The sequence below is a fragment of the Pipistrellus kuhlii genome, unplaced genomic scaffold (assembly GCF_014108245.1).
Source record: "Pipistrellus kuhlii isolate mPipKuh1 unplaced genomic scaffold, mPipKuh1.p scaffold_m20_p_3, whole genome shotgun sequence".
NCBI lineage: Eukaryota > Metazoa > Chordata > Mammalia > Chiroptera > Vespertilionidae > Pipistrellus > Pipistrellus kuhlii.
The window spans coordinates 97,194,705-97,220,345 of NW_023425529.1; the positions used below are offsets into that span (position 1 = coordinate 97,194,705).

Here is a 25,641-nt window from a genome sequence, read left to right on the forward strand (position 1 = left end):
CTTCCTGGAAATGGGAGGTGGTCAGGAGTGCCTAGGCGTGGGAGATGCCAGGCAGAGGGTCTGGGCTGGGGTGTGGTAAACGGGCCTTCAGGACACACCAGAGCTGTTGCTGCTCAGTCTTCAAGACACCACAGCCTAGGACGCAGGGCTCAGGCTGGCTTCTTTCCTCCTCACCGCAGTCACAGTTACCAGGGCCGTAACAGCATCCAGGCAGCATTAGCTGCCTGCACTCCCCCAGGAAACAGAGCCATCCCTGCCATTCAGGATGCACCCTTGAGGTGGGACTCCGCAGTCTGATCCTTCTCTTTCTCTTTCTTTGTTTCTCTCCCCCCAACCCCCATATTTAAAAACAAGCTGGTTTCCATGTAGTTCTGGAGTGAACATATATATCAAAGGACAGAAAAATTTTTAAAGGACAAGCTAGTATCTTCAGGCTTGTGGCCATATGGTCTGTGATGCTCAGGTCTGTCATTGCATTGTAAAATCAGCCACAGAAAAGATACTACAAGCCAATAGGTGTGGCTGGATTCCAATACAACTTTATTTACAAAATACACAGTAAGCCAGATTTGGCTGGTGGACAATGGTTGCCATTCCTAATATAGAATCTTTATATATCTGTCCTATCTTAGTTCTATCTCTGAGATAAAGTTCATTAAATTGATTATTGTGATAGTTTTATGGGTGTATAGATTTCAAAATTACAAAATGTATCCTTTTATTTTATTATTAACTAGAGGCCCGGTGCATGAAAATTCGTGCACTGGAGGGGGGGGTGTCCCTCAGCCCCGCCTGCTCCCTCTCACAGTGCAGGAGCCCTCAGGGGCAGAAGGTGACCAGCGACCAGGGGAAGGCGTCACCCCCATCACACCTCTGCTGCTGCCACTGCTGGCAGCGCAAGCCTTGACAGGCCCTAGTTACACCTGAGCCTCAGGTGGCCCTGCATCAGAGGTTGGCCTGCACCTCAGGCCAGCCCTGGGCAGCTGGGGCTAAGAAGAATGGGAAACTCTGGAGGCCAGCCCAGCCTTGCCGCACACCTGCTGCCACTCCAGCTGGTCTAATGGTACTAGGCACTGCCATCTTTGAGGGTGTGGCAGTCATTTAGCATTTTCTCCCTTATTGGCTGTGGGAGCAGCCATCTTTGAGGGCATGGCAGTCAACTATCATATTCCCTCTTTATTAGATATGATATGAAATTCATTACATATTAATTATACCACAATAAAACTTATGCAAAACTTACTGTAAGATTTATTTATAGTGTAACAATTATTTTTCTTCTAATGTTAAGATTTCAAAGATTAGGCACTATAGGAATCCCATTGATTTTTTATTTTAAATAAATGTTTATTGATTTTTTTCCAGAAAGGAAGGGAGAGGGACAGAGAGAAACATTGATCAGCTGCCTCTGCCCACAACCAAGGCACATGACCTTGACTGGAATTTAACCTGGGGCCCTTCAATCTGCAGGCTGACGCTCTATCCACTGAGTCAAACCAGTTAGGGCTCCACTGATTTTTTTTTTAACCTAAATGGTAAATGATATTCATTTTTAAATTAGGGACAGATAACAGAACTCAAAGAGCCCTTTAAGGTCCTTACAACTTAACAGCACAATAATTATCAGGAAATCAATTTTATTACTTTCAACTGCCCGTATTTTTATGTTAAATAAAAAAAAATTAATTTAACCTGGCCATGAACTAATTTTGTGACCAAATTCACTTATTATTACCACAACTGATTTTCCTGCATGCCCTATATTAGCTTTAACTTTCCAGTACAAATCACCATGAACAGGTTACTTTCCTCCTATCTTCAGTCTACAAATGCTTTCTCAGAAGGGAAAAGAAACAAAGAATATACAGGGTGTGCCCTAACCAGTTTGGCTCAGTGGATAGAGTTGACCTATGGACTGAAGGGTCCCAGGTTCGATTCCAGTCAAGGGCACATTTGCAGTAGGGCTTGATCACCAGTAAGGGAGGTGCAGGAGGCAGCTGATCAATGATACTCTCTCATCATTGATGTTTCTCTCTCCCTCTCCCTTCCTCTCTGATATCAATAATAATAATAAAAAAATACACACACACACACACACACACACACAACACATACATACAAAAAAAAGAATACACAGGATAGGGCAATAGACTTAAAGTTGTTCTTATGGAAAATAATACGGTTAGTAAGTAATAATGCATAAGAATGAACTCTGGCCCTAACTGTTTTGGCTCAATGAATAGAGTGTTGGCCTGCATACTGAAGGGTCCCCAGTTCGATTCTGGTCAAGGGCTTGATCTCCAGTGGGGGATGTGCAAGAGACAGCCAATCAATGATTCCCTGTTATCACTGATGTTTCTATCTCTCTCTCCCTCTCCCTTCCTTTCTGAAATCAATAAAAAATATATATATTAAAAATGTTTTTAAAATACTTTGTTACTTGAAACTGTAAACCTACTTTTGCCCTACACAACATCCTATCTAATAAAAGAGTAATATGCGAATTGTACATCACTCCAACACACAAGATGGCCACCACAAGTTGGCCAGCAGGGGAGGGCAGTTGGGAGGCACCAGGCCTGCAAGGGAGGGCAGTTGGTTTCGATCAGGCCTGCATGGAAGGACAGTTGCAGGAGGATGAGGCCTGCAATGGAGGGCAGTTGGGGGTGACCAGGACGGTAGGGAGAGGGCAGTTGGGGGGAACCAGGCCAGCAGGGGACAGCAGTTAGGGATGACCAGGCTGGCCGGGGAAGGTAGTTAGGGGTGACCAGGCCAGCAGGAGAGGGCAGTTGGGGTGACCAGGCCTAGAGGGAGAGCAGTTAGTGTGACCAGGCCTGCAGGTGAGGGCAGTTAGGGGCAATCAGGCTGGCAGAGGAGCAGTTAGTCATTGATCAACCTGGCCGGGGAATGTTTATGGGTGATCAGGCTGGCAGGCAGAAGTGGTTAGAGGCAATCAAGCAGGCAGGCAGGTAAAAGGTTGAGATTCAGCAGTCCTGAATTGTGAGAGAGATGTCCAAAGATTGATGAGGGTGCAGGTTGGGCTAAGGGACACTCCCCACCCTCCATGCACAAATTTCGTGCATCAGGCCTCTAGTATTAGTATATTTTTCTGACTTACCAATGGGATATTCTGTTACTCAGTAAACACTGTTCTCATCTCCTACCTAAGCATGTGATCTCTACCTTGTAGCCGGAGCCCTGGGTCAGCTGTAAAACTGGCTAGAATTTGACTGGAAAAGATGTTAGCTCATTTACAAAAATATAAATATCTGCTTCAAACGTAACTCTTTCAAATTACCCTCTTCCGTTACATTTTTTTTACCTTCTACATTTCAAAAGCCGTAACAATATATAAAATGTATATTTACCTTAACCTCAGGCTCTTTTTCACATTCTTCAATATATAAGTCATAAAGTTTTTGAAATACAGATTTTCTAAAATTTAATAAAGACAATATAAAAAATAATGTGAATATAATAATCATTGTATCATTGTAAAATAAATGTTATCAAATTCTCTCATCCCTCCCCCACCCAAATTCCTTAAGATTGGAGGTGAAGTGGACATGGCTAACATAAACTAAGATAGTTTTAATAAATGCCAAGTACCTATAATATAACATCTCTAGTAGTGCCTATTTGGAATGCAATAAATGGTGGCTCTCATCATATTTCAATGAGTCTAAAGTCATCAATTAATAAAGTATTCATACCTTCCAGTAGATAAGTATTTCCTTTTAGGAGGTCTCTGTCGGGCACTTTCAATGACATACTAAAGAAGAAAAGTTTATGAAATAGCTTGCCTTTTACTTAGTGAATGAACTAACTCTGTTTTAAGTATGTTTAAAACACATGTAATCCTAAAAAGGCTATTCAGTCACTTAAGTTTCTGAGTTCTAATAAATTATAAGAAAAAATGATTTAACTTGTAAATATCCTATATAACAAAGAGCTAATATGCAAATGATCATCACACCCTCATGCTGTTAGTACTGGTTCAGACATTCAACACTGGGGAAAGAGGATTTGGGACCAGCCAGGCACAAATGAGCTCACAAGAGATGAATGGGGACCAGCCAGACACAAATGAGCTTATGAGAGAGGAATGGGGACCAGCCAGGCACAAATGAGTTCTCAATAGAGAAATGGGGACAAGCCAGGCTGTGGCCCAGGAAAGGGACAAGCCGCACTCCCCATGGTCCTAGGCGCCAGTGGCTGGGCTTGTGGCCTGGGAGAGGGACAAGCCATCCATCCCATAGTCCCAAGCACCATCACCTGTGCCCTGGGATAGGGACAAGCCGTCCATCCCACAGTTCCCTGCGGCTGAGGCCAACCAGGGTGAAGCTTGCCTGGGTCCTGGGGGCCAGCATCCAGCTAGAGGAGGAATCCTGGGTTCCAGGTGTGGGGCGAGGCAGAGGCTGTTAGGGGTAGTCAGGCTGACAGAGATGGTTAAGGGCAATCAGGCAGGCAGGCAAGCGGTTAGGAGCCAGTGGTCCCAGATTGCAAAAAGCAGTTGGACATCCCCAGAGGGGTCCCGGATTGGAGGGGGCGCAGGCCAAGCTGAGGGACCACCCCCTCCCCATGCATGAATTTCATGCACTGGGTCTCTAGTGTTATAGGTAAGTGAAATTTAAACTTCTCTAAAATTTAGCACAATATTTCACTTCTATAAGCAAATGTGATTTCATAACTCAGAAATATTCTCAATATATTTTATGGTTCTTCAGAATATGCAGAGCATATCCAATTGCAATAACTTAATTTTTTGGCTATTTTGCCCCCCCTTCAACTGAGAAATCAGAAAACTTATCAAAATAGAAAAACATGATTTTAGAAATTCTGTTCATTTAAATAATAGTCATTATTTAAATAATAACTATTATTATTTAAATAATAACTATTATTATTTAATATGTAAGCCATAAAGTTTTTTAAATACAGATTACTACCTACTCCTAAGGATGAAGTATTATTTATTTTTTATTCTGCAGCATTATTAACTGAGAACTTCAAGTAACAGTTGATTCAAACATTGCCCTGTATTTTTATATATTTACAGAAAAATTTGCATACTTGCCCTAAAATGATATTAATGTATTCCTCTGACAATCAGAACAAAATCTCTTAAAACTGAGTTTTGTCAATTAATGTCAATACTATTTCAATATATAATTTAGTGATGTCTTACCTCTGCACGATCCAAAGCTAGTTCTAAAGCTTGCTGCTGTAAAAAAGTAAATAGTGCATTTGGTAATATTAGCTATTTTCACAAAAAACAATTTAATATACACATAACATTTGTAATTAAGTGTTTAAGTTTAATTTTCTAAAATAAGTCTAATATATTTCCTTTTCTCCACATTGTATGCTCAATATCTATATATGTAAAAGCCTAAGCGACCAACCAAACAAGTCGACCAGTCACTATGATGTGAACTGACCACTAGGGGGCAGATACTCAACACAGAAGCTGCCCTCTGGTGGTCAGTGCACTCCCACAGCCAAACTCTCATGGTCCCTCCTCCTAGCCAGCAGGCTGGCCCTGATCAAGCAGGCTGGTTAACCTCCTACAGCCCTTCCTCCCAGCCAGCCAACCTCCCAGGGCTCCAATGGCCCCAATTGGGCTGGCCAGCCAATCTCCTGCAGCCCCTTCCCCAAGCTGGCCAACTCCAATTGCCGGCCAGGCTGAGGGACCACACCAATTCCAAGGGACCCCAGTTGTGCAAGAATTTGTGTTCCAGGCCTCTAGTATATTATAAAGAAAAAATTCTGACAGTCTTAGGCACCTGATTATGATAACAAATTAGATAAGAAATGCTAAAATAGCTTTCTTTGGCCAGGGCATGAGACTAATACAGGATAATGAGCTGGAGATAGTAACTACTACCACTTTATAAACTTTAGCTTCTTTAACATTCTAAGAGCACCATTCAGTAAAATATACTGGATATCAAGTATGCAATTCAAGTAAAGCAAAGACTACTCTTCTAATCTTCTAAGAATCCTGAAAATTGGGGGTGCTTATTATGTTGATACCTATCATCAACTTAGAAAGTCATATATATATATATATTGTTATTTTTAAAGTCCCAATATATTAAGGCAGAGATTCTTTAACATGTTTTTAGGTCAGTGCCTAGTAGAATGCAATTAAATAATGGCTAATTATCATGTTTCAATGACTTTAAGATAACATCAACTATAAGCAAACATCATTAATGTAGGTAACATTAAGAAAAATGTGCTATCAGTTATAATTGTAAGAGGTCACTGATTGTAGATTCATCTTCAATTCAGTAATATTAAAATGTAAAAGAGAATGAATGCATCTTCTAGTTGATAAAATATAGTATTATTAATACATATACAATTTAAGATCTACTAGTAGGTTCCCATCCTTCATCTGTTATTTGGAAACCCTTATTTTAAGGCAAGAGGGAGAAATGAGAAAATAGTTTCTGTCTTTCCTATCTGTAAAGTTTCTTTTGTAAGAACACACAGAAAATAAAAAGTACTAGGCTTTAAACAAAATTAAGCATATATACTGCTAGTGATTTCTATTCCTAGTTTTGTGGTTTGGGCACAGGGTTATTGTATTTTTCATTCACAATGACAGTCATTTTTAATGACTAAGAGGCACAGAACTTTCATTTTTTTTATTTACAAGGATCTAAAATTTTCTCTTTTATTTGTAGACTCCAACAATTCAATCTACCAAGTTGCATTGCGTAAAACCTCTCAGCATCCACCAAAACCCAAAAAGGTAAAGGGAAGAATAAATATTGCCATGCTTCGGAAGTCATGGAAAGGTTTAAGTGATCCTGCCACCCTAGTCCTAAGGATGAAGAAATCAGATGATTACAAAAATAGCTGGCCTTTTAATTTAGACTGCAAGAAAAAACAATCCACATCATCAAATACCTAAAGTGTAATAAGTGAAATATATACTTTCAAAAGATTCAGTTGAAATAAATGTTTTGCAATTTATTTTAAAACTCTTATGAGGTTCAAATCCCCAACAAAACTGGGCAAGATGACATTCCTGAGTATAAAGCATTTTCCAGCACAAAAACATTCTGAATATATACACTTGACAGATACATAAGGTTTTTGTTTTTTTTAAATTATTTGGCTATAAAACCTTAAAGTTTATATAAAAGAATTATAATAAACATAGTTAAATATACACTCTAGGACAATTTAAATAGTAAATCTTCTCAAGTAAATATTTCACTTCTGAAATCAAAACTTCAAAAAATTTAGTAAGATATACCTACATATGTAAATACAAGCATAATTTATATACTACCTTCTTCAAATACTTTAGAAAGAAATGATTAGCTAATATAATATATAAAGCAAGATGTGAACCTCACTGCAACTGCTCTACTTATCTCTAATAGAGCAGGGGTAGAGAGGCAAAATCCCAAAGGAGAAGAGAGACAAATGTTTTCTGAGGCAATTCAACATGGTGGTCAGTGTTCATTTATTCTCATACTGTCAAATATTACTACTTCTTTAAAACATTAAAAAGTGTTTTTTCCCCCTTTGTCTTTAATTTTTAGTTACAAAAGTTAAATGCCCAGCCCGATATGTGTTTAGTGACTGTAAGTCAGTTAACAGAAATGTGCCATTAGTAGACTAAAATTGATGTTTTAAATGTTATTTAAAGCACATTATGTTTGTTTAAAAAAAATTAATCTAAATTAGGAGAAACTTTAAAATATGAGAAGTCCCCAAAACTATCAAACTTATATCCATCCTCCTTGCCAATGATTTGGTCTATGATAAATAGAAGTACATTTTAATGTTTCATAAAGATAAAGACAGGTGGATTATCTGTATAACCTGGATAATTTAACACAGAATTGAGAGATGAGCCCCCTATTTTGTGCAGAAAATTTTGCATGTAGTTACTAAGTAATTTCCCAGTTAGAGAACTTAAACAGATTGCAAGAGGATTTCTGTATCTATAATAGATATTTTTATGGAGATAAAGAAATAGAACAATCTAAAACATAAATAACAGACTGAGTTGTAGCTTACCATTGTGGTATAAAATAGGGGTCCAAAATGTAAATTTAACTGCGTTGAAGTAGGGTGAAAACCATGCCTTTAAGATAAACTTATAGCACTGTAAAAGCAAAAACAAAACCCCCACATTAACATAAAGCTAATTAAAGAAATGATAATAATTTAGTAAGTAAGAAGAAAAATTATTTGAGATATGTTTTCCTAAAACGCTTTTTAATAACCAGCAATAATGAAATTCATGTGCCACAATCTAGATCTATTCACTATTGAAAAGTATACTTTTGACTAGATAGGGCAAAATACAATTTGCAAGTTAAATTATTACTCACTTTCTTCAAAAATATTTAATATCCAGGAGAGAAAAAAACAAAAGTTCATTGTTACTGGTCTCATTGGTTCCTCTGGATTACTAGTAACCACCATCCCATTGGCCTTGGTTGCTCTACAGTTCACTTTACAAATCATACACTTCATCATATCTGTTGATAATTTCCCCAAATACCCTAGGCTACATTTTCCAGATGCAGCTTAAGTCCCTGAAACAAACTGGATACACTTCTGAAGAATCTTATTTCTCTAACACAAGGGTTCTCATTCTGGCTGCAAAACACAGTAACCCCGAGAGCTTTAAAAAATGGAATACCCATGTATCACCCCTCCAGTGATTTTCATTACCTGGTCTGGCGTAGGGCCCAGGGATCAACATTTTTGGAACTCCCCAAGTGATTCAAAGATGCTGTCAGAGTTAAAGCCAGCCCACTGCTGTAGCCTCTCTGCCTCAAAGAGAAATGGTGTATGTCTACTCTGTAAGTGATGCCAAATAAATAAGGCTTATTTTTAATCGAATTCTTTACCTAATTCCTTGTAATCCGTGTCTGTCTGTCTATATAGGTGAAGTAAAAGCACATCTGCAAATGACAGAAAATAGTATTCCCATGTAAAATTCTTTTGGCTTGTTTTGGTGAACCCAAAGCTTAGGTTTTGCCAGTTTAGGTTTATTAAAAGTGAGTGTGTGTGTGTGTGTGTGTGTTGGGGAGGTGGGGGGAAGAGACAAGAAGAAGGAGGTGGAGATGGAGGGGGAAAAAAACAACCCAAATTAGGAATAATCATTAAAAATTATTAAGACATTAATCCTACTCTTCAAGAGTTCATAGATTTAATATGAATTCAAGTCAAGGTGAAAAATTTGACCAGTGAATCTAAAGATTAAATACTATACATAAAGGCAAATGTAATGGCTTTAAAATTAGATCTCTAATAGCTTCTCAGCCTTTTGGCTAACATCAAGTGTAAAATTAGATCTCTTGTCCCTACCTGGGGGAATGGAGTGAAAAAGGCTTAGTGACTTTAAATTATTTAAGTTATTACAGACAAAAACCAATTACTATCACTTACAAACCAAACATTCTTACTTTATACTGGATATACATACTAGAAGTCTGTGAGAAAACCATTGTCGTCATTGTCTTTACAGAATAAGGCACTCAAAACCAATGACTTTCCCAAGGTCACACTAGTGGAATTCAGATCACTATCAATTTTTAATTTTAGGTTATCTCCATTAAATCTTACAACCTTCAGACCAGTCAACCCAGCACCTGTTTTTAATTTTTAAAAGCAAAGCATTTAAAATAAATACCCGATTCTGCTCAGATTAACACACTTTTTTCTTAATTTTGCTGTAAATTTACATCATGGTTATTAAACCATCGTACTGTACTTAATTTCAGTTGAAAAATCTTGCTAAGCATTTTATATTTCATGTATTGTATTCAGAGAAATACAGTCCTTCCCATACGGTGGTTCCGGGGGATGGCTTCCAGGGGCAGTTATTCACCAAGAGCGTTTCTGAACTCCCGGTAACCATGGCGAGAACCAGTAATCAATACAATTGTCACATCGCAATCGATTCCATCGATTTCTATGATGGATCCGAGTTTCCTCCAACTGCTCGAGTTTTTGTAACAATTTAGGCTTTTCCTGCAATACGCCGCAACTCAAAAGCGAAGGAACAGCCTTTATTCAATATGGACACCAAGAAACCCGCCCCCAAAGAAGCGCTACGCGAAATTACTGCGCTTCAAAATACCTGTAACTGGAACCCAAAAGTCAAACTAAAATGAAGAGCGTGCTTCGGGCACCGTGAAAGTCAAACGGAGGTGGCCGCCTAGACCGTGGCTGGCTCAGCTTGGCCCGAGTCACTGGGCACACCGTCTTCCTTTTCCGGCCTCCGGAAAGTGACGTAACAGCGGAAGCGGCTCGCTCACCTCTGACCTCGGCCACCGGCTCTCGCGCGACTACCCCGCAGGCCGTGGCCCACGGCTAGGGCCGAACCCCGCTCGGCTGGGACTCGCAAGGGGATTCGCTCCTCGCCGCCACCAGCGCACGCCCTCCATCTGGCCGGTCCGGGACCTGTTCCGGTGCCTCCATTCCCATCCGGCAGCTGAGGGGCGGGCGATGGGACGGGCGCGGTTGGGTGCGTGGGTGCCAGGGGGCGTGGCTACTAGGATTTTGTTAACAGCCCCACCCCTGTCCTCGTCCTGGCTCTTCCTGATTCCTAGCCCTGCAGGCTTAGTCTGATCCGTAATGTGCAGGTAGTGTTACCTGCACCTTTCACAGACTTCCCAGAGGTGTTATCTGGCAGTCCCTTGAGTCAGAGGAAAAGGGCTGTCTCCCCCTCAATTCTTGTCATGCGCCTATAAATGAATTTAAAGGAGAGACCCTGATTGTGTTGTTTTAAACTGAATTTACTTTTAAAAATTAAATCATACTCATTTATTAAAGAAGCGAGGCAAGCAAATCTAAACATCTGGCTTATGTAATGCAGATGGGCTATAAGCCCCTCTGAAGAGCGAGTGGGGTGGGGTTTCTGCCTGTGTCTATAAGGCTTTTAAAAATAATTTAAACTTTGTTATTCTTTGTACATCCCAGTGACCAGATATACAATTTACTATGTGATCATCCCAATAAATCCCGCACCCATTCAGCACCAGACCTAGTTAGTATAATATTATTGGCTATATTCCCTGTTGGTTTGGTTTTTTAAATTCCCGTTAGATATCATGGTACAGATGAACTCTGAAGGTCTCCCCTTTTCTTTGTTATGGTTTTCCCAATTAAAGTACCTGACAATTAAATCTTGAGTGTTGGCTTCTCTGTTTAAATAGTGGGGTGAGAAAAGACTGCACTCCTCCCCCTCCTCCCTCCTCTCTTCTGTCTTTTATTTGATTTTAGGGTGATTTAAATTACGTGTTTCACCCTGGCTGATATTGTTTTAATGCTTAGAGTGTAGGCCCGGTGCGCAGAAGGGTCCCATGCTCAATCCTGATCAAAGGCATGTGCCTGAATTGCAGGTTTGATACCAGGTCCAGGCCAGGACGCATTCGGGAGGCAAACAATCAGTGTGGCTCTCTCACATTGATGTTTCTCCCTCTTCCCTTCCCCTCTCCTCCCCTCCCCTCCTCTCCCCTCTCCTCCCCTCCCTTCTCCTCCCCTCTCCTCCCCTTCTCTCCTCTCCACTCTCTTTCCCTCCCTTCTCCTCCTCTCCCCTCCTCTCCCCTCTCTTCCCCTCCCTTCTCCTCCCCTCCCCTCCTCTCCCCTCTCAGGTCCCTTCCACTCTCTAAAAATAATAACATTCCTCCTCCTCTCCTCCTTCCCTTTTCCCTTCTCTTCTGCATTCTTCTGTGAAGAGAAGTTTTAACACTTTGTCCTTAAGATAAGGTCCTGCAACAAACAACCTGCAAAACTTTTTTGGCTTTGTTTAATTTTCCTGCCTCAGTTTCCCTATACCACTTGTCCTGTGTAGAGAGTGCCTGGGAAGGCACATGGGCATTTCTTTAATTATTGTCAGCTGAATCCAGTGGCTCTGGCAAAGCCATGTCCTGGAAACATGCTTTGCCAGAGGCAGGAGTGTTGTCAGCTTGACCTTCAGCCCACGTGCCAGGGGGTAGGTTTTGTTATTTAAATCCAGCCAAGCAACAGGAATAGTCCACCCAAGAATGCACATAATCTCCTTTATCCTGACTTTTAGTAAAACTTCCTATTTTTTGCTGTATAAAATAAACACCCTGTATTGGCTCTGGGTCCCTGTTCCTATCAGAGGGCAGTAGTCCCACCTTGCCTCAGCTTTTTCCTTCTATCTGTGTATCTGTCGCATTCATTTTCTCAAGCCCCAGCATCCCCTACTCAGGAATCTGATCGTTCTCTAGCCTTGCTGGACTCAAAAAAGGAGAAGAAAAAAAAAAGTTCCACAGTCCTGGAACTTTGTTAGCTTTTCATTGTTCTATAACAGTAGGATGTGGCTGTTATTTGAGGTGTAGGGTGCCCTGTAGAATTTCCAAGATGAAAATACTTGGGACTAGCTTTTGTTGCCCAGTCCATCCAATGGAAAGGGAATATGATCTTATATTTCCTAGTCCAAGCCATGTAGCCTTTGATAGTATATCAAGTGCCAATGAATTTAATGTTTTGGGGGAAGGAGGGATCCTCACCGAACAGTTTTTAAAATTCAGGAACGGAATAACAAGCATATGTTGCACTATTGTAATTCTGCATCTTTAAATAACTTTGTTTGTTGGGTTATAAACTTTTTAAAAATGTTATTGAAGTGAAATCCACAGAACGTAAAATGAAACATTTTGAACTTTACAATTCAGTAGCATTAAGTACATTCACAATGGTGCATAACTATCAACTCTATCTAGTTCTAAATTATATTTATCATCCCCATTAAACAGTTATTTTCTTTCCTCTTCCAGGCCCCAGCAAATACCAATTCCTTTCAGACTCTATGGGTTTACCTAATCTGGTTAGTTCACATAAATGAAATATGTGACCTTTTTGTGTTTCAGCATAATGTTTTACAGATTCATCAACCATGTAGCAAGTTTCAGTATTTTATTCATTTTTATGGCTAATATGCATTTCCACTATATGTATATACCACAATTTCATTCATCTATTCATTCATGGACATATGGATTGTTTACACTTTTGAGCTATTGTGAATATTGCTGCTATGAACATTTGTGTAGGAGTATGTCAACTCTTTTGTGTATATTCTATTAAAGAAAACTAGAGGAAGATGGAAGATAGTGCCCAACAGGATAGCAGTGAGAGAGTGTGTGAGTGAGAGAGAGTGAAAGGGGAGTGTGTGGACATGTGGTGTGTGTGTGTATATGTGATTGAGGGACAGTTATATTCCGCAGGACTGTTGAGGACTGGCGGTGAAAGGGCAGGGTGGGGGATAACTCCTGATCCTCCATTTTGTAACCAGACCCTAGCCCTCACCCAACCAATCAGGGTCAGCCAAAGCAGTGACATCACCACCCTATAAAACCCTTTGATCTGTTGAAGCTCGCTCTCTTCCACCATGCCGCGGTTGGTGTAAGTGAGACAGAGCCCATGCTAGCATGGAATACAGGCTTTCTGCTATTGCATCGGACTCGGCTCACTGGTGGTCCTTGGGGATCATGAAATCTGGGCATAATAGTGGACCAGGCTACCCTAGCCAGGCAACCTCGACTACCACTGCAATCTCTCCCAGGGCAGCTGGCTTTGCTGCAGAGAATGTGCCATCTCAAAGGGAAGGGTGGCTGTGACTGGGACCTAACCCCCACTTTCCCCCAGGGAGACCTCAGATACCTATTGGGACCCTATAGCTGCATTGCCTAGGGACCACCTTCTGGCTGTGAACTCACGGACACTGAGACTCCAGCCTCCCCTGGTACGGGCTCCTAAGAAGTTTGTCTAGAGAGAGACAAAATGGCAGCCTAATAGGCAGAAAGGTCCAGTGCCTTCTCACGGAACAAATAGGAGAAACAGCTGAATCAAATAATATCCACCCGGAATTGACAAATTAAACCCAGATGGAGAGACAATCTGTGGATAGAAAGACTAGAGGTTGCCTGGAGAGAGGTGAGATCAGGAATCCTGGCTGGAGGGAGAAACATGCACAGCAGGGAACATAGTGTCAGAGTGAGACTGCACTGCACCAAGTGTGCATACATTGTGGACACCTGTAGCGCTCACCTGTGGAAGGGTGTCCTAGGCTTCTGGCAGTGGGGAACTCTAGATCTAATCCCACAGCCATGGGAGGCTATTCGCAGAAAGGCAGACTGGTGTACTTCACCAGCTGTGCAGAGCTGAGAGGTGGGGGTGGGAGGGCACGCGGGGAGAGATGCATAGTGGTGCAGTTGCTGTCTTTATATTTTCCTTGCTTTTACCTGCTAAACCCAAAATCTTCCAATTACAAACACTCACCTAGGCTGCAGTGCAGGGGAATGTGGTTTTGTGGAAGCTGGGGAATAAAATAGGGAGAGGCAATCAGCAAGCCAGGTCTGGGACATGATCCTTCCCATCCTGAACAGACATTTTTCTCCTGAAGACTAGGCTCCTCCCAGCAGCACAGCCACACACAGCCTTGAGTTCAATAGGGAAACAAAGATTTGAAATACCCCCAGGGAGCCCTCCAGAAATGGGTTGAGGGGCAATAGGGTCCAGGAAACTAATACGGAAACACTGACACCTAGAGCAGTGTTTCCCAACCTTCTCTCATGATGAGAATCACCTGGTGGAGTTGTTAAAACACAGATTCCTGAATCCCAACTAAGAAGTGCTAAACTAGAATTTTTGGGAACATATAGGTAAAATTGTATACTTAACTAGTGCTCTAAGACAGATTTTATATACAGAGCACTAAGGTATGCAATTTTACCTATATGTTCTCAAAAATTCTAGTTTAGCACTTCTTAGTTGGGATTCAGGAATCTGTGTTTTAACAACTCCACCAGGTGATTCTCATCATGAGAGAAGGTTGGGAAACACTGACCTAGAGGATTGTCAAAATAGACGCCTGTGTAAATATGACTCAATGCAAGCAAAAAACAAAGTGGTCAGATTTGTCCTGGCTGCCTGAAACCAAGGCAGTGGCATCTGACACAGAGGAGCAGTGGATCTCTGGGAGCTTCAACATGGTGCTGACTATATAGCAGGAAGCTGAGACATTGCAGCAGAACAATGGAAAATGGGTCTTAGACCAACCCCCATGGGACATTAAATACTCAGCTGAAGCAAGCGAACGGTCGTACTTTACTTTTTAAAAATCTTTTACTTAAATTTTTATTTTATTATTTTTATTATTATTACTACTGTAGAGACCCAGTGCATGGATTTGTGCACTGGTGGGTCCCTTGGCCTGGCCTATGGGAATCGGGCAGAAGCCAGCAGTCCAACATCTCTCAAGGGGTCTCAGAGTGTGAGAGGGCATTCTGCAAAGTTGTTGTTGCTTAGCAGCTCCTGCATTGAGCATCTGCCCCCTGGTGGTCAGTGTGAATCATAGCTACCAGATGGTCAGCGGGACAGCTGGTCACATAGGCTTATATATATATATATATTTTTTTTTATATATATAAATATATATATAAATAAATATATATATATATATAAATATATATATATATATATTTTTTTCTTATTGTTGCTTCTTTAATTATTCATTAGCTTTATTTATTTATTTATTTATTTATTTTATGGTTTTGTGTTTCTTCTCCTATCTTGTTTTCTTCTTCTACTAATACCTTAATTATTTTCAATCACCAAACTCAGGCCTATCTGCTCCCTACTCTATTCTCCTTTTCCAAAACTAGATGAATGTATACATAGGTAGATTAAAGAAAGGGGAAATTTATCACTATTATTATTATTACTAGATGCCCAATGCATGAAGATTCATGCAAGAATGGGCCTTCCTTCCCCTGACTGCTGGCACTGCCTTCACTTCAGGCCTGGAGCTGCCTTTCTGCCTTCACTCCAGCCCAGAGTCACCATTCCATCTTCCCACACTGCCCAGAGGTCTGGAGCGATTGGGACAGTGTGGAATGCCTGATTCGTCACCATGGTGACAATGCAAGCATCCCGCCTCTCTATGGGCTGCTTGGTGCCTGCATATGCAAATTAGCCCTTCATCATTGTTTGGTTAATTTGCATTCTCACTCCCGATTGGGTGGTGGACGTCATGAAAGTATGGTCAATTTGCATCTTTCTCTTTTATTAGTGTAAATTATAATTATATAAACATATATATTTTTTAATTTAATAAATCTTTATTATTCAGATTATTACAGTTGTTCCTTCCCCCCCATAACTCCTCTCCACCCGAATCCCACCCCATTCTCTTTACTTACCCCTCACCCCCACTGTCCTCATCCATATGTGTATGTTTTTTCTCCAATCCCTTCCCACATGACCCACACCCCTTTCCCCCTGAGAATTGCCAGTCCACACTCTCTATGCCTCTGATTCTATTATATTCACCAATTTATTCTGTTCATCAGATTTTTTATTCACTTGATCATTAGATTCACTTGTTGATAGACATGTATTTGTTGTTCATAATTTTTATCTTTAACTTTTTCTTCTTTTTCTTCTTAAAGAATACATTTCAGCATTTCATCTAATACTAGTTTGGTGGTGATGAACTCGTTTAGCTTTTTCTTATCTGTAAAGCTCTTTATCTGATCTTCCATTCTGAATGATAGCTTTGCTAGGTAGAGTAATCTTGATTGAAGGTTTTTGCTATTCATCAATTTGAATATTTCTTATCACTCCCATCTGGTTGTATAGTTTCTGTTTAGAAATCACCTTACAGTCATATGGGTGATCTCTTGTAGGTAACTAACTGTTTTTTCCTTGCTGCTTTTAATATTCTCTCTTTTTCTATTGCTATTAGCATGATGTGTCTTGGTGTGGTCCTCTTTGGATTCCTTTTGTTTGGGGTACTGTGTACCTCCTGGACTTGTAAGTCTATTTCTTTCACCAGGTGGGGGAGTTTTCAGTCATTATTTTTTCAAATAAGTTTTCAGTATCTTGCGCTCTCTCTTCTTCTAGCACCCACATAATTCTGATGTTGGTACGCTTGAGATTGTCCCAGAGGTTCCTTACACTATCTTCATATTTTTGGATTCTTTTTGCTTTTTGCTTTTCCAGTTGAGTGTTTTTTGCTTTTTGTATTTCAAATCTTTGACTTGATTCTTGTGGTCCTTTGGTCTGCATTTGATCTTTGTATAATATTTTTTATTTCAGTCAGTGAATGTTTAGTTTCTAGTTAGTCCTTTTTCATATCCTCAAGGGTCTTCACAAATTTATCAGTCTTTTCTAAGAAATTCTTGAAGAACCTTATAACCATGGTTTTGAACTCTATACCCAGTCATTTACTTTTCTCCATTTCTTTCATTTGTGATCTATTTATTTGTCTCCACATTTTCACTGCTTCCCTGAGTTTATAGAGTGTCTTTGTGTGCTAGGTGTCCTATAGCTCCTACTGACTCAGACTCTCCAGTTACCTGACGTGGACACTCCTGGTGCACCCATTTGTTTGCTGTGTGCACAGTCTTGTTGTAGTTAAGTCTTGATTGTTGTTGGTATCACTGGGAGGAATTGACATCCAGGCCAATTGGCTGTGAGGATCAACTGTGTCTAAGCTGGGAGAACTTCTGTGTTGGAGACACCCTACAGGCCAATATCCTTGAAGACCATAGATGCTAAAATCCTCAACAAAATTCTAGCAAATAGAATTCAGCATTACATTAGATTAGGGGTGTCGAACTCAATCAGAGAAGGGGCCAAAATCTAAAATCCAGCCTAAATCGCGGGCCGAATGGTTTACTGAACAGTCATAAACTGTCACTGTGATGGAAACGCAGCGGAGTGCAGTGATGACAGCGCGGTGCGGGCCACATTGCAAGGCCTGGTGGGACGGATTTGGCCCGCGGGCCTTGTGTTTGACACATGTGCATTAGATAGATCATACACCATGATCAAGTGGGATTTATTCCAGGGATGCAAGGATGGTTCAATATCTGTAAATCAATAAATGTGAGACATCATACAAACAAATTGAGAGGTAAAAATCACAGTCATATCAATTGATGCAGGAAAAGCATTTGACAAAATCTAAAACCCCTTTTTGATAGAAACTCTCCAAAAAGTGGGAATAGAGGGATCATACTCAACATAAAAACCTTACACGACAAACCTACAGCCAACATCATACTCAATGGGCAAAAACTTAATTCATTTACCGTAAGAACAGGAACAAGGCAGGGGTGTCCACTTTCGCTACTCTTGTTTGATATAATACTGGAAATGCTAGCCAGAGTATTCAGACAAGAAGAAGAAAGAAAAGCATCCAATTGGGAAAAAAAAATGAGTAAAGCTGTCGTTATTTGCAGATGACATGATATTGTACATAGAAAGTCCAAAAGACTCCATTAGAAAACTACTAGAAGTAAGTAAATGAATTTGGAAATGTAGCAGGACACAAAATTAACACCCAGAAACTATGGCATTTTAATACACCAATTAAGAACTCAGAAAAAGAGAACTGAAAAACCAATCTTGTTTACCATTGCAACAAAAATTTAAGATACTTAGAAATAAATTTAACTAAGGAAGTAAAAGACCTGTACTCAGAAAACTACAACACATTGAAAAAAGAGATAGAGGACGACATAAACAAATGTAATAACATACTGTGCTCATATATTGGTAGAATCAACATCATTAAAATGTCCATACTACCCAAAGAAATTCATAGATTCATTGCAATTCCCATTAAAATACCAATGGCATATTTAACAGACATACAAATAACTCTCCAAAAATTCATCTGGAATAAAAAATAAGACCCCAAAGAATAACAAAGTTGGAGGGCTCACAATACCAGATATCAAGCTTTATTACAAAGACAGGGTTCTCAAAACTGTGTGATACTGGCACAAGAGCAGACATATAGACCAATGGAACAGAACAAGGAACCCAGAAATTGACACAAACCATTATACTCAATTAATATTTGACAAAGGAGGCAAGAGCATAAAATGGAGTCAAGACAGTTTCTTTAATAAAAGGTGTTAGGAAAACTGGACAGATACATGCAAAAAATATGAAAGTAGACCACCAACTTACACTATACACAATAATAAATTCAAAATGGATAAGGATTTAAACGTAACATAGGAAGCCATAAAAATCTTTGAAGAAGCCACAGGCAGAAAAATAGCTGGCATTTGCCATAGTAGCATCTTACCGATACAGCTCTTAGGGCAATGGAAGCTAAAGAGAAAATAAACAAATGGGACTACATCAAAATAAAAAGCTTCTGCACAGCAAAAGAAACCATCAACAAAACAACAACACTGCATGGGAGAACATATTTGCCAATGTTATCTCCAATAAGGGTTTAATCTCCAAAATTTTCAGTGAACTCATATAACTTATCAAAAGGAAGATAAACAATCCAATTTTTAAAATTTCCAAAGGACCTAAATAGACACTTTTCAAAAGAGGACATTCAGAAAACTAAGAGACATGAAAACATGCTCAAAGTTACTAATCATTAGAAAGATGCAAATCAAAACAACAATGAGATACCATCTTACATCTGTCAGAATGACTTTCATCAACAAATCAGCAAATGACAAGTGCTGGTGAGGATGATGAGAAAAAGGAATCCTCCTTCACTGCTGGTAGGAAAGCAAACTGGTGCAGCCATTGTGGAGAACAGTATAAAGTTTCCTCAAAAAATTTACAATTTAACTCCCATTTGACCCAGTAATCCCATTTCTAGGAATATACCCCAAGAAACTAACAGGCGTCTTCAAACTACGGCCCGCGGGCCACATGCGGCCTGCAGAGGAGTCTGATCCTGCCCGCCAGGTTTTTTGGGCAGTGAGCGCAGCCGAGGTGTTACAGTAGGAATTAGTAGTTCATATAGTCCGGCCCTCCAGCTCTCTGAGGGACCGTGATGTGGCCCCCACTTTAAAAAGTTTGAGGACGCCTGAACTAGAACACCAGTGAGAAAGGATATATGCACTCCTATGTTCATAGCAGCACAATTTACCATAGCTAAGATTTGAAAACAACCTAAGTGCCCATCAACAGATGAGTGGATTAGAAAACTATGGTACATCTACACAATGAAATACTACACTACTATAAAAAAGAAGGAACATTTACCAGTTGCAACAGCATAGATGGAACTAGAGAGCATTTTGTTAAGTGAAATAAGCCAGTTTTAGAAAGATAAATTTCAGATGATCTCACTCATATGATAAATTTCAGATGATCGACATTAACTGATGAACAAAAGTAGATCCTGGGACAAGGTAATATTGAACAAACTGTCCAACCTTAGAGAGAAGGCTAGGAGGGGGATTAGAGATCAACCAAAAGACTTGTTTGCATGCATATTAGCATAACCAATGAACACAGATCCTGGGACAGTGGGGTCTTATCTCTGAGGTGAAAGTGGCCTGGGGTGGGAGGTCAATCAGGAAAAAAAGCAGTATGTAATACTTTAAACAATAATGAAACAAGAAAGAAAACTAGAGCCTGCCAGTTGTTTAAGTGGTAAAAACTTTATTTCATTAAGGATCTATTACACACCAATAATGAACTCACAGAAAGAGATACCTCAATATAGAACTGGACTTAATTCCAAACACACCCTGGGCAAGTGGGAAATTTAGAACCAAAGAACAGGGTTGGGTCATTGGATGGAAATTTCCCAAAAGGAAATATAGGGGTAGGGGGCATTCTGGATAAACATACTTGACAGAATGCTGACTCAAAACAGATCAGGCTTTTCAGATTCCAAGAATGGGGTGGTAAAGGGATGAAGAATTTGATCAGATGTTGAGAGTGAACAGGCATCAAGGTAGCAGTTCTTGCTACTGCTGGTTGATGCGGGTCCCACAAGGTGGATGCTGGCTTAGAGAAGCATGGCTAAAGTTTAGTGAAGAAGAGACTGCTGGTTAATAAGTACCTAAGGGTGGAATTGCTTAAATATCTGAAGAATCAATAAAATCTTTCCACAGTGATTGAGACATTTTACATGCTTAATAGAATTGTACTGCAGTTCCAATTTCTTCACATTCTCCCCAACACTTGCTCTTAAAATTATTATTTTTCTAGCCACCCTAGTAGGTATAAAATATTTCATTGTGATTTTGATTTGCATTTCCTTAATGTTGCACATCTTTTCATGTCTTTGTTGGCATTTATATATCTTCTTTGGAGAACTATCTACTCAAGTCTGTTGCCCATTCTTTAATTGGGTTGTATGTATTTTTGTTAAGTTATAACTTTAGATATATGAGTGCTATATCCTTATTAGATATATAACTTGAAAATAGTCCCCCATTCTGTAGGTTGTCTTTTCATTTTCTTGCTAATTCCTTTTGATGCACAAACTTTCAAATTTTTTTATGTTGTCAGCCCAATTCCCATTCAAGGGCACAAGTTGCAGGTTCGATCCTCAGCCCTGGTTGAGGCATTGCTGGAGGCAGCCAATTGATGTGTCTCTTTCACATTGATGTGTGTATGTGTGTGTGTCTCTCTCTCTTTGTACCTCTCCCCCTTTCTCCTAACCTCCCTTCCATTCTCTCTAAAAATCAGTGGAGTCAGAGAGTGTGACATCTTAGTGCGAACTTCTGTGTCGCACACGACTAACGAGTGAGTTAAAAATGGGTGATGTTGAAAAGGGCAAGAAGATTTTTGTTCACAAGTGTGCCACAGTGTCATACTGTGGAAAAGGGAGGCAAACACAAGCCTGGGCAAAAGATACGTAGGTCAGGCCCCTGGATTTTCTTACACAGAAAGAAAGAACAAAGGTCTCACTTGGGGAGAGGATACACTGATAGAGTATTTGGAGAATCACAAGGAGTACATCCCTGGAATAAAAATGATTTTTGCTGACATTAAGAAGTATGCAGAGCCGAAGCCGGTTTGGCTCAGTGGTAGAGCGTTGGTCTGCGGACTGAAAGGTCCCGGGTTCGATTCCGGTCAAGGGCATGTACCTTGGTTGCGGGCACATCCCCGGTGGGAGGTGTGCAGGAGGCGGCTGTTCGATGTTTCTCTCTCATCGACATTTCTAGCTCTCTATCTCTCTCCCTTTCTCTCTGTTAAAAATCAATAAAATATATTAAAAAAAAAAAGAAGTATGCAGAAAAGGCAGACTTGATAACTTATCTCAAAAAAGCTACTAATGAGTAATAGTTGGCCACTGCCTTATTTATTACAAATATCTCATGATTTTTTTTTAATGTGTATCATATTTAAATTGATCTCATACTCCAAAATTCAGATCATGAATGGGTAATAGAGTATTTCTTTTGGGCAGTCGTGATTTACATAAGATTGGCTTGTAGTTAAATGAATATGGTCAACTTTTTAAGCTTTGATGGTAATTTTAGTTCAGCAAGTGCTATCACTGCAGTCTTCTAAAAATAGGATTGGATTTGATCCATAATGTTTAACTTTTCACATAGGCGGTGATCGCCATCTCAAAATCTATAGGAGATTGGCTAATATTTAGATTTACATAATTGGTTGTATTAATACGTTTAAATTTTGAGGAATTCCCTTCACTGTTTCTTAGACCTGCAAGACTTGCCTATATTTCAAGCTGTGTTCATTAGTCTGTTAAAAGGCAAGAGCTGCAGATAAACTGGTAGTGACTATTTTATCTTTTTTATCCCAACTCTGCCAATTTAATAAAATTCCTTTGTATCTAAACTATTGCCTTTTACTGAAGGAAAGACATTTTAATGTGGTTTATGTAGAATATCAAATAAGGAGTATTTATCACTTCTAAAGAAAGATCAGTGGAAAAAAATATCCTTGGCTGAAGATTTAAAAAATATATAAAATATAAAGATATTTTGAATAACTTCTTTTGCAGACTGTAGTACATGTGAATTCTACAGCTAGCTATTTGAATACCAGGGTTTCAAATTAGTGGGAAATTATTCTTAGTAATAACTTTATATATATAGGTATATTTGATCAAATCTGAAAATATTTGATATCTGTAACATACTGGGTGATTCAGAAATATATGTTTATCTTAATCAAAGGTTAAAATTGTACCGTTTTTCTATTTGTCTTTGTTAGAATCACTGGATAATAAGATTATATGTTTGTTTGTTTTTTGTTTGTTTATTTTGCAGTTTACAAAGTGCTCTTGTGTATTAAATTTTACCTATATGAAGGCACTGTGTTAAGCAGGGTGCCATGAACTAAGACCATTCTTATGTAGTCTATCCTGATTAAATTGATAGTGTAACAGAAAGGGTGATTATACTTATGAGAGAAAAACAAATGAAGTGCTATAGAAATTCCAAGAAAAAAGAGATTACTTTCACCTGAAGCATATCAGGTAGGAATCAAGATTTAGTAACAAAATAGCCAAAAGTCATTTATGAGAAAAAAGTTTTTGTGTTTTTTTTAAAAATATATTTTATTGATTTTCTTACAGAGAGGAAGGGAGAGAGACAGAGAGCTAGAAACGTCGATGAGAGAGAAACATTGACCAGCTGCCTCTTGCACACCCCCTACCAGGGATGTGCCCGCAACCAATGTACATGCCCTTGACCGGAATCGAACCCAAGACCCCTCAGTCCGCAGACCGAGGCTCTACCACTGAGCCAAACCGGTTTCGGCGGGAAAAAAGTTTCAAACAATAATGGCCTAAATTACTTGGAGTTTTATTTACTTAGCACTAACCCAGCCCTTCATAAAAAGTATATATATATATATATATATATATATATATATATATATATATATATATATATATACCTCAATACACACACACACACACACACACACACACACACACACACACATATATATATATATAGACAGTCCAAGGTTTGTTCAAACAACTCCACAGTATCATCAGAAATCTAGCTCCTATCTTTTCACTCCCTTTTCTTAATATACACAAGATGATTCTTGGAGCACTATTAATTACATCCACATTCTAGATAGGAAAAAGGACAAAGGGCAGAAGATGCTTTCCAACTGGTTTTCTCCCTTTTAAGGAGCAGTCCCAGATGCTCCACCCAATGATCTAACTTAAATTTCATTAGCCAGAACATTATCACAGGGCCACCTCTATTTCCAAGGAAGACTAAAAAATGTTTTTACTAATATATTCATTCTTCACTAAATCAAGGTTCCATTAGTAATGAAGAAGGAAAGAAAAGATGTTGGGGTAAATCAACAACAGTCTCAGGCACATGAGAAAAATAGTAGACTTCACAAAGAAGATGTTGGCTGATAATAGAACTATAAATATTCTGTGAGGAGCCAATGGCTGCCTAGGAGGCAGAGCTTTTGATGCTGACTGGCATAGAAACCAACCAATCAGGACCAAATTGGCCAGCAGGGGTGTGCAGTTGGGGGTGAATGGGCCAGAAGGGGAGCAGTTAGGTGTTAAATCAACCTGGCAGGGGAACGGTTAGGGGGTGGTCAGGCTGGCAAGCAGAAGCAGTAAGAGGCAATCAGGCAGGTGAGCAGTTAGGAGCCAGCAGTCCCAGGTTGTGAGAGGGATGTCTGACTGCCTGTTTATGGGTCTAAACCAGCAGTCAAACATGCATTAGTACAACCCTTTAAGATGGTGGAATCAGTGTTATGGTTTAGGGCATGTTTTCCTGGCATGATATGGGTCCTTTAATTCAAGGGGTTCCAGATTGGTGAGATTGCAGGCTGGGCCAAAGGACACTCCCCCATCCCCACTCCCGATGCATGAATTTTGTGCACTGGGCTTCTACAATAGTATACCTGGTGCACGAAATTCATACACTGTATGCTGAGTGAAGTTGGAGCCATATTAAATTTGAGGTACCAAGTAGTGGTAGTCACAAACATTAGGTGATAGTCGAAGCCATTAAATTGGCAAGGAAGAGGGAATAAAGAAGGGTCAGGAACTAAGCCTTGGGAAATGAGACACAAGATGGAAGAAAAATCAGTAGTCTGAAAGTATTGGAAGTGACTGAATGGCAATGAAGGCCATCAATAGCAGAAGGAAGAGTAGCAAGCATTAAAGAACCCCCATTTACAAAATTGATGAGGCAGCATTAACATGTTAGAGAGCCAAGGACAGTTTTCCATTAATGACCTCCAGTTCACATTTATCATGTATCATTGAAATAATCCTTTATTATTTGTTTTTCCACATTAAACTTATAGCTACAGATTTTGTACCTTGTAATATTTTTTTTCTAAAATTTCATATATGTTATTTAGGTGTTAAATATAACATTTTCGTTTCTTTTTTTACCCATATGCTAATGAATATGATAAACATTACACACACTAATTAGTGGATCTAATCCATAGAATAAATGATCAAATAAATTTCTATCCACATTTGTGTATATTTTATCTGCAGTTATGCTTTTGAGTGTTATCAAAGCTGTATTTTACTATATCAAGTAAAATATTTTTGTACTTAAGAAAACATTACCGTATTTTTCGGACCATAAGACGCACCGGACCATAAGACGCACCAGTTTTTAGACAAGGGAAATGAAGAAAAAAAGATTCTGAAACAAATAGTGTCCTAAAATATTTTATGTGCATTAAAACCCAACATCACAGTCATAAACACATGTAATCAACCCTGTAAAGTAAACAGCAGCATTTAGAACCATTTTAGAGCCGGGCAAGCACACAGAGACCACACAGAGCCGGGCAAGTAAAAAAACTTTTTTTTTTAAAGTATATGTGTAGGCTATATTTGGACCATAAGACGCAGGGACT

General features: G+C 39.5%; 1 protein-coding gene and 1 pseudogene across 27 annotated transcripts in view; one reads left to right on the top strand and one right to left on the bottom strand.

Moving 5' to 3' along the window:
- SUPT20H (SPT20 homolog, SAGA complex component) overlaps positions 1 to 10,451 on the bottom strand; it is a 55,716-nt gene extending 45,265 nt beyond the window's left edge. For 9 of the 27 annotated variants that reach the window (XR_004990897.2, XR_004990896.2, XM_036454967.2 and 6 more), the window contains exons 1-5: positions 10,124 to 10,294; positions 8,047 to 8,134; positions 5,189 to 5,224; positions 3,714 to 3,772; positions 3,369 to 3,435 (exon numbers count right to left, since the gene is read on the bottom strand). Coding sequence is in view for 20 of the 27 variants with exons in the window: in XM_036454967.2 (XP_036310860.1) it covers positions 3,369 to 3,435; positions 3,714 to 3,772; positions 5,189 to 5,224; positions 8,047 to 8,049 (165 nt within the window). In the remaining 7 variants the exon portion in view is untranslated. The other 18 variants (XM_045588581.1, XM_045588580.1, XM_036454960.2 and 15 more) reach the window with 11 other exon arrangements.
- Positions 10,452 to 21,399: 10,948 nt separating this feature from the next.
- LOC118728461 lies at positions 21,400 to 22,568 on the top strand (annotated as a pseudogene).
- Positions 22,569 to 25,641: the final 3,073 nt, after the last annotated feature.